General features: G+C 32.1%; 1 protein-coding gene across 1 annotated transcript; it reads left to right on the top strand.

Annotated features, from left to right (window-relative positions):
- Window positions 9,035-10,483, top strand: LOC109353873. The gene has a single exon (XM_019596233.1). The coding sequence runs from the start codon at window positions 9,035-9,037 to the stop codon at window positions 10,481-10,483; it is 1,449 nt and encodes a 482-aa protein (XP_019451778.1).

Raw genomic sequence — 10,963 nt, 5'->3', positions numbered from 1 at the left:
CAACAACTCATCAACATCATAAACTTTCTAGAATAAAATACAAACTTTTTCCTAAACACATTAAAGGTTCCTTTGATGTTAAAATCATCACCTTTAAACATATTCAAATACTAACAATAATTTCTAATATTTCCAAACAAATAACTCATCTAACCTTGTCCAAAGATATAGTTTTTCCATCTAAGAACAAGGAAGAAATTTCAAGATTTACAAAGGTCAAAAACTACATAAGGGTTCATATGATTTTATTATCATCCCCTTTAGTTATGCCTTCATAAAATACTTAAAGAACAAATATAAACTCTACTTTATGAACAACATAATAAAAGCTCATAACTTTCTATGAAGTATGAGAAGAAGATGAAGAAGAAACATAAAAGACTACCTTAGTTTGTATAGGAAATTTAGTGTAAAAATGAGAGAATGGGGTGGGGTATTTATAGGAGAGCCTCACCCTCATCAAATCATAAAATTTAATGTAAGGTAAGTAGAGTTAGACTAGCATAGGTGATGTGTCTGATGGTGGTGGAGTGAGAGGATTTTGTTGAGTGATTTAAGGGATTTTTGTGGTAGTAAATCAAGACATTAATGAGTGAAATCTATAAGATTTAGTATGTAGATTTTGTGAAGTGACTCATGCGACGTGACGACTTCGACGAAACGTACACGATTAAAACGATTCCCGAGTATTGTCGGCTAATACCCGGTCGGATAATAAAAATCGCCCGGTTTCGGTTTACGATTAGAACTTCGAAACATGGAATTCGGAGTGAAAATAATTAGAAATGTGTTCTGGATAAACTTGGTGTCTATCTTGACTTGAAATAATATTTCGAAGCCAATGACGCAATCGGAATTCGATTCTGAGCTACGGAACTCAAAAACACGTTATTGGGCCGAATTCGAGTGAGATTTGGCCCCGACAGCTGTCCGAAATCGACTGTCTCCGAAAATTATGAAAATTTACTACCAAATTGGAAATAGAATTACAAGACTAAAACTCAACTAGAGTTTTGTCTAATTCTTTACCGAAAATTCCCAGAAATTCATTTTCAAAAATAGAATTAATAAAGATATTAATAAAATCTTATAATTCAAAATCGTAAAATTCGTGGTATTACACATCACATGTCACATCTCACTCTTTAACTTTTCTCTCCTAAAGAGGTTCCAGGTACTACTCTGTATCTATCCATACTACATAATCAAATCTATGGGTTGAGATTAATTTAAAAGTAAACCTCATATAAAACAAGTTTTAAAGATTAAGTATAATTTTGCTAAAATGTATAACTAAAATCATTTATTTACATAATAATCTATTAAAAACACTTGTTGAGTTATATGACACAATCATAAATTATTTAGTCAGCTATCTTCGAAGTTGTTTGAGTTTTCATATATTTTAGTATCACAATTTTGTCACTCTCTTACTGAAAGTCATGTTGAGTTTTTTGATAAAGTTATTAGGTTACATAATAATTCTACCAATTATATGAAATTTGGCCTGGAAAGAGTAGACATGAAGGTTATTGTTTTATTATATGGTTCTTAATGAGGTTGGCATTGCAAGTATATGGCATTTGGAATATATCATAGGGGAGTTTATGACAATTTTTTGGTGTTGGTGTTTTCTTTGAATATTGATCATTCGAATACACAGGTAACATGTATGTTATTAATAATGTGAATACATTGATAATATATATTGTTAGTCATATGAATGCACAAATAGCATTTGTGTTTTTAACCATGCGACAAAAAAATAAGTAAGTTACTAGTAAATAATAAAAAATTGGTCAAAGTAAGCCAGATTATAAATGACTTCATTGTAATGTCATAATTGCCAGGTAGTAAAATCTTGTATAAAAATTGATGTCTAAAATTTAAGTTATAATGAATATAAAACTTTAAAATTGCATACTATAATGTCACATTTTGGGCAGTGCCACAAAACGTCTTAAAGAGTAACATATTGGTTGCAAATGAATATTTAAAACCAAGAGGGATTCAAAGGGTAATATTGATAGATATAAAGCTCGTCTAGTAGCTAAAGGCTTCACTTAGAAAGAATGCATTGATTATAAAGAAACCTTCTCTCCAGTATATTCAAATGATTCTTTTAGAAAAATATTGGCACTAGTAGCTCATTTTGATTTAGAGCTATATCAGATGAATGTTAAGACTACGTTTCTTAATGGTGACATTAATGAAACAATCTTTATGGTGCAACAAGAAAACTTTGTTTCAGTTGGCTCAAAGTCTATGGTATGCAAATTAAAGAAATTCATATATGAGCTTAAACAAGCTTCTCGTCAATGGAATCACAAATTTCATCAAGTTATTACCTCATATGGTTTTGAGGCAAATAAAGTTGAAGATTGTGTATACCATAAGTTTAGTGGGAGTAAAATTATCTTCCTAGTATTATATATCGATGATATATTGCTTGCTAGTAGTGATAGAGACTATTGCATGAGACCAAGAGATTTCTAATGAATAATTTTGAAATGAAAGATATTAGGGAAGCTTATTTTATATTAGGTATTCGGATACTGAGAGATCGCTCTCAAGGTATCCTAAGGTTATCACAAGAAAGTTATATAGATAAAGTCTTGGATAGATTTGGCATGAAAGATAGTAAATCAGGGGATACCCCTATAGCTTAGGGAGACAAATTTATCTCGAACAATGCCCAAAAAATGAACTTGAAAGATACGAGATGCAAAATATTCCTTATGCATCTACAGTAGGAAGTCTAATGTATGCTCAAGTTTGCACACGTCCCGACATAGCATTTGTTGTGGGAGTTTTGGGCAGATATTTGAGTAATCTTGGAATGCATCATTGGAAGACAGTCAAACGTGTTATGCGTTACTTGAAGAGAATAAAGAAATACATGCTCACTTATCGGATGTCTGAGAATTTAGAGATCATCAGGTACTCTGACTCTGATTTTGCTGGATGTCTAGACAATAGACAATCTACCTCTGGATATGTGTGTGTATTGGCTGGAGGTGTTATCTCTTGGAAGTCTGCAAAACAAACGCTCATAGCCTCTTCAACCATGGATGCGGAGTTCATGGCTTGTTTTGAAACATTAGACCATGACATATGGTTGCAAAATTTTGTCAGTGGTTTATGTATGGTCGATGGTATTGAAAGACCATTGAGGAATTATTGTGACAACAAGTCCACGGTTCTTTACTCCAACAAAATATGAGTTCTACAAAGTCAAAATTTATTGACATAAAGTTTCTGGTTGTTAAAGAAAGTGTTCAAAATGGATATATTTCCATAGAACATATAGGGATAAATTTTATGTTAGTTGATCCACTGACTAAGAGTTTGGTACCTAAAGTCTTTCATGAGCATGTTGCTCATATGAGTGTTGTTCCTTAGGGTACCTTAGTTCAGTGAGAGTCTATATGTTTTATGATTTACTTTGGATGTTATATACAGTTTTTTTATGCATAATAAAGTTGATGGTTTATTGTTCCATTTGGAAATTGTGCATTGTAACTATTGTGTTGCAATTAAAGACATTTGATTGATCTCACTAAAGAATAAAGAAGGACCAGTTAGAAATAGACATGTTTGATATCACATTGCATGAAATTTCCATGTCAATCATCCCTATTTGATCTATGTCATTGAGTATATTAATATGGTGATCATCGTGGTTGAGTAACACTTAAATGTGATGAAAGTTATGGTGGTTCCATAGTTGATATATGAGATGGGCCAGATTGTATTAAAGAGAAGTCTAGACGTAAATATCATACAGATGTGCGCCTAAAGAACCTGTGATATAATTGTTTCAGGAAGATGTGAAGCCCAAGTGGGAGATTGTTAGAAATTTATAATTTCTAATTAAGGTGAGCATCATATATTTGATACAATGATATCAGCTATTTATTTCTGGGGTTACATTATAAGTGGTCTAATTACTAACTCCTCTTAGATTTCTAAAAGCTGATAACAGATATGAGCTTAATGGGTGGATACCCATCACATGATATAATTGTATCAGGAAGATATGAAGCCCACGTGGGAGATTGTTATGGTCCCTATAAGTTAACGCATAAGGAAGGATATGGTCCCCAAGATACCAAATCACAAATAGTTTTCACCTCTCCCCATCAGAGAGAAAATGAAAGTCCCAAAAGGAATTAATGATTTGGTTAAGGAAGACCATAATACCAAAACTCTTTAAAAAGGTATATCAAATGAGTAGACCACAAAACATGGATTCAAGTATGACTTTGTATCCTTGTTTTATATTATGTGTGAGAATCATGATATTCAAGATCCTAGGATTGATATTTCACCAATCATCAGGAAATATCTAACATTTGCATCTCTATAAGAAAGTGGTTTAAGCAATTTTATGAAATCTAAATTGAACATCAAATCAGAAGAGATCTATAATAAGTTTATCAGTTTTAAATGGTTAAACCATCGTGTCATACTGATTGATTTATATATAATTAATAATTACATATAATACATAATTATATTTGTATTATGTATAATTATATTGAAGTAATATTTCTCCATCATATTTCGGTTAAAAGTAAAATAAAATATAAGAGTAGTATTACATATGCTTTTTTTATAAAAATTATGTGAATAGTTTGGTTTACTTTTCAGATTATTAAGGTATAACCGGTTTAACACGATCGGACTGGAATTTTCCTGGTTCAAAGCGATCTAACCCCTTATTATGTTAAGATTACGAATCAGGTTATTTTCAAGTCAGGTTATCAGTCGAACCGCCCGATATGGTTCTCATAACATTGGGTTTAACCGCAAATACAAAGATATTTTTTATAGTTTGTAATTAATAAGGAATCAACATAATAAGAATTTTTTTGATGCGTGCAACTATTCATCAAATTAATCTTTTCAATATTGAGTAAAAATGAAATCATCAAAATAAGAATAACTAGTCAGGAAACTCTAATCGAATAATAAATTTCAAGCACGGATATCTTTTAAATAGAGAATAATCTTAAGGATACGTTTCCTTTTTTAGTTGAGAATAAGTATTATATGCTACCAAATTAAAGTTCAAGCATATATTAGAGCGTGAAGTGAAACCAAAAAAAAAAAAAACAATAGGTGAAACAAAATGTCTACTTCAAATCAGGTAGGAGTATCCTTATTGTTTCTTGTATTAGTGTGTCTGAACAGTTCACCAGACCTTCAAGCACTGGCTATAAACATAGCCTCTATTGAAATTCATAATGACTTACCCCCTGACACACAATTCTACTTCGTTAGTAGCTTCCAACAAGACAAGTACTTTATGGAACCTGGACAAACATACACCAAAGTTACCAATGTTGATGCCCAAGATTGTACGATGGTGTGGGTTAATGTGTGTGCTAGATTCAATTTATATGATCCTACAAGTGATTCGGGACATGATAGCATCTTTTGGTCAGTAAGAGAGAATGGTGTATTCCATAGTTGGGATAATAACAATTGGGATAAAAAGACAGAATGGAATAACACTTGTTGAATGTTCCACCTTCACAAGTCTTTTTATAAAACATATGTATATTTTACATGTATTATTCTGAATAATAAATAATGGTGGCTGCATCTTGGTTTCTTGTTTTATTTTATTTTCTTTCTTTTTTTAATATTTCTTTTTAATGAAATATTTAGTATCTTTCCTGGTCATATTATTCATCTTTACCTCTTTTTATCAAAAATTTCGAGATTCACCTCTGCTAATACACTATTGTTATACGTTGTTAGATTAAATTTAACAATGAGTAATGCATATTCTTCGAAGATATTTGTTTGAATGAAAGTGTGTAATGTGATGGTGGTTAGTAATTGATGGATCAAATTAGTGGAAGTATTGTTAATTCTATCCTCTCTCATTTTAGGGGTAGTTTTCATGATAGTGGAGGAGTTATAACTTATAATTCCTCCTAAACCCTTTATGAAAAGAAGAACTTATGCATTGGAAAAACCATGCCATCATTTGTTATCTCATAAGTAGAAGCACAAAGTGAGAATTAGGGAAACATTAGCGACCGAGTAAGGGAAGTGCAATGCCATATAGAGAATGAAGAAACTGAATTCTTAATCATCAAGGAAGACATAAAGGGAAAGTGAAGATGTGAAAATAAATTCAACCAATAAGGTAATCAGAAAGTGTACCAGAAAGAAGAGAAACTAATATGAAACCATATATTTTTTAATTTATTTTTGTATCACATGTGAATATTATAATATTAAGATTTTAATTAAACGATTTTTATGAACATTAATGGCTCATTTAAAAAACTAATTTACCATTATCATTGGCTAAGGAACCATAAAATGTATGCTTTTATTGGATAATTAATGAATTCATGTATGCATTTTATGTTTGCTTATGTGTCTATTAAATTAGTCATGTAATTTTGTTTGAGTACATTTACCCCTAGTTTTCATAACATACATTGGCTTATAATAAATTAATCTACTACATTGATCAATTCAATATTATTTTTAGCCAAAATCTATAAAAGCAATCTAGACTTCATGACTTCTATATAAATAGACATTATGAACTATTTTTTATCATATTTATTCATTAAATTTTAATTACCATTGAAATTGGTTCATGGATACAAATATTGTTAACATTATAACATTGACAAGTGATACAAGAATAGATTAAAGAATATATGGTTTCATATTAGTTTCCTTCTTTCTGGTATACTTTCTGATTGCCTTATTGATTGAATTTTTTTCCACATCTCCCCCTCACTGTATTAATTATTTTTAATTCTATAGTTTATTTATATTCTTCATCTCAATCAACTTTGTATTTTAATTGTGATTTTCTTTGGACATCAATATTAATTAATATGCGTTATTGCTATTGCGAATCTGATTAAAACAATTTTGTTATTATTTATTAATAATTTAACAATATATTTGTATAGAGACTACAATAACAAGAAGGAGGGGGAAAACAAAAACCACAACAACAAAAAACAAAACACAAACTCACTTTTTCACTACATACTCCTGAAATTGAAAGTGACACAGAGAAAGAGGGAAATAAACTAGGGATGACAACGGCTATGGGCGGACACAAGTAGTAGCTACCCGCTACCTGTTTTAAAATAGGAGAGTATTATCCATACCCGCTTGTATCTGTATGGGTACCCGTATGCGGGTATGCGTGAGTATTTCTGAATACTCGCGGTTACAACAGGTACTCGCAAGTTTCCTATATTATAAATGAATTTTTATTTATTTACTTCTATTATCTCTCAAATGAGATGAAACTTTATTATTTTTGTACCTTTTGATTGAATATTTGACAAAAATGCTAAATTTATTAGTGTTTTCTATAAGTATGATTTTTTGTTCTCATTTCCTTAACAAAAAGTATATATTTTCTTTGTAAAACATGTGTTTTCACACATGTAATAATATTTGCAGGGTGTTTCACCACCAAACTCAATAAAATATGTAAATAAAGTAAAAGGAAAAAATATACATAGTATAATGAATGTTAGACTAATGTACTTTTTATTTTAGTTAAATATAATATATTAATTGTATAAATAACGGGTATCTGCAGGCACGGGTACCATAATACCTGTACCCACCCGTATGTACTAAGAGTATTTTTAAAAACTCGTTTATAATACCCATGAGTACCCGTTTGTGACTCATATCCGTATGCGTACGGGTTTTATCTACAGGTACGGATTTTTTTGTCATCCCTAAAATAAATAATTAAAGATAGTGGGAGAGGAATAGTGAAACGAGGAAGAAGTGAGAAAGCGAGAAAACTTTTTTCCTTCTCCAAAAAGCCCACGTTTTGGAAAAGGGGAAGTAAACTTATTTCTCTCCCCAAATTAATTGAAAGAGATAAATACGAGTTTGCTACATGAATAATAATAAAATAATAGTAGACCTTTATTTTAATCAATTAATAAAAGTTTTCAATATTATTATTACAATAATTTATACTTGCGATAAAACTATTTAGATTGATAAACACTAAAAAATCAATAATTTAAGAGAATGAGTCTAAAAGTGGCACCAATTCCAAATATGATATATCGGAATTTTATTCAAAATCTCTCTTGTATATTCTAAATATAATTAAATAGACATCAATTATTAAAATAGAATGAGATATTTACATAAAATATTTTGAAGATATTATTATGTTCAACATTAGCACAATATTTCAAATATACATATTTTCTCAATTGAATTCTAGATATCAATTTAATATATAAAATAAATTGATAATTCACATTTCAAAGAAAAGGGTAGGTGACTAGGTGTTACACTTAAAGCTATATCATTGTAATAATATGAACTAAATAGAAATTTGAAAATAATAATATAATATTGTTATTGTAATGTTTATGCACAATCAATATAAATATTTATACACAATCACTATATCAATCATCATTATTTGTATTATTTATTTGAAGAGTCAATCATATTTAAGCATAATGGTGGATGATGCAATAACGGTGTATAAAATTCATACTCTATTAGTGTAAACATTTTTTCTCTATTACTCTATATTTATAATGAAACGAAATAAAACAATAACAATTTCAGTAAATACTTTTAATACGAAATAATAATATTTTATAGTGATACTATAAATAATGTAAAAATGGTTACAAAGTAACCAAAAATGATAAATGGTTTCATAAACATATATAATAACTAAACAAATAATTAAATAATAATAAAATTATTGATATAATATTTTAAATATACGCTCTCTTGAGAGGTTAAGAGTTTAATACCTATATAATATTAATGTAAAGATTTGTATATAATCAGTAAATCTTTTACTGTTTATTTGTATTATTTTTATTTAAAAGTCAATGATAATTAAATACAAATCACGAATGATCCAATAACAATGTAAAAACTCTTACAATATCAATAAACACACCTAGGGCATGAAGAAAGAAAGTGATAGGCTCCAACTTTCGTGGAAATCTGATTAGCACTCTCCAACATTCTCGGCAAAACAATGATGAAGAGTTCCAACATTCTTGGAACCACAAAGTTGAAAGCTACCAATCAAAAACCAGCTATACCTTGGTCTTGTCTGGCTACCCTGGATGAATCAGTGGAGGCTGAGTATGCCAAGGGCCCTGACCCTGCTCCAGGAATCTCGGAAGTTCAAAAAGGCAAGTCCTTTGCTCAAGCCCTCAAGGCCACGTGTGACATCTCAATCTCACAGTTGCCTCAGCCTTGTATCAAGGGAGACGCCATTGCCATCAAAATCCCAGAAGAGGAGTACCAAGCAGGGCTCCAGAGGTGTAAAACCCATCTCCATGGCAGGCTCATCTTATCCAAGGGGGACTCTCCTATTCGTTTCACTGAGTTGAGAACAAAACTGCAGAGTCTCTGGAACATGATTGGAGCATGGAACATGATATCGCTGGGTCGAGGATTTTATGAGTTTGCTTTCGCTTCAATGGAGGACATGAGGACAATATGCGCAGTTGGGTCTTGGAGCTTAAAGCCAGGGTTCCTCAGGCTATCTCTTTGGTCCCCTGACTTTAACCCAAGTCTTCAGAAGGTGTCCCATTCCCAATGTTGGGTAAGGATCTTTGGCTTACCTCTGGAGTATTGGAGTCCTAAGATCTTGTTCTCCATTGCAGGGGGATTGGGGGTGCCAATATCTCTGGATGAAGCAACTTCAAATAGATCTTTTGGGCACTTTGCTAGAATATTGGTGGATGTTGACCTCAAAGGAACTCTGCCTAGCCAAATCTTGGTGGAAAGAGAAGGCTTTGCCTTCTTTGTCCACATTGAGTATGAAAACCTCCCTGCTTTCTGCTCAGGTTGTCAAGTTATTGGTCATCTCATCTCTAGCTGTAGGAGAAATAAGGATGTAGGGGCAGAAATTCCTAGGCCTACTCTAGGTAGAAATGCTTTGCATCCCAAGGATACTGATCCAGGCAAGGGCCAAAAAGTGAATAACAACAAGACTGAAATGGATAATAGAAAGGAAGTGGTGAACAAAGCTAGGGAAGATGACCTGGTCATCGAATTAGAGTTTGAGAACAATGTCAACATGCCTCCTGAAATTGTCCAAAAGGAGGGGATCCCCTCAAACCTGATTGATGAGGATTGTGATTTACAGAGCACCTCGGATGAGGACACTAGGGAAACTAGAGTGGAGGAAACTCAGGAAAATGAGGTCATTCAACTCATTCCAGAGGAAAGATGCATTGTTCAGCAGCATGACCAAATGTGCAATGACTTGGCAGCAAGAGAGACTAGAATTGTTGGAAGGTTATGGGCTGATGAGGAGGAGGAAGTCAATGAGGAATTGGAGGATAATAGTCCTGCCAGAGGCTCACCTAAGGAGGGAACTTTGACTAAGGCTTTGTCCAAATCTCAGAAGAAGAAACTGAGACAGAAGCAAAGTCTAGAAAAGGTTCATTTCACCCGAAGGGGGGATATCTAAATGTTTCCAAATGAAGATTATCTATTGGAACAGTAGAGGAATGGGAAATTCCAAAACTAGATTAGTGTTTAAAAAGATTTGCTCTATTAATAAGCCTGATGTTGTGTTCATTTCTGAGCCTATGGTGCTTCTGAATAAAATTAGCCTTGTGTATTGGTCTTTTTTGCAGTTGAAGCCTTTTGTTGAGAATGATAGGGGCACTCTGCTTCCTAATATTTGGGGTGCTTGTCGTGATGGTTTAAATCCTCAAGTCATTTCCAATTCTAATCAGCAAATCTCCATATCCTTCTTGCAGGATAATCATTTGGTTTTCATTTGTGCAATCTATGCTCATACTACCTACATGATGAGAAGGAATCTTTGGTCTGAGATCTTGTCCCTAATTTCTATTAATCAGGGGCCTTGGTGATTTTAACTCTGTGCTGGGAGCCAATGAATGCAAGGGCTCTTTCTTGCCTAATAGGCTTGCCTGTGAGGACT

This window comes from Lupinus angustifolius, chromosome LG08, assembly GCF_001865875.1.
Source record: "Lupinus angustifolius cultivar Tanjil chromosome LG08, LupAngTanjil_v1.0, whole genome shotgun sequence".
NCBI lineage: Eukaryota > Viridiplantae > Streptophyta > Magnoliopsida > Fabales > Fabaceae > Lupinus > Lupinus angustifolius.
This window is presented reverse-complemented; position numbering and strand designations above follow the sequence as displayed.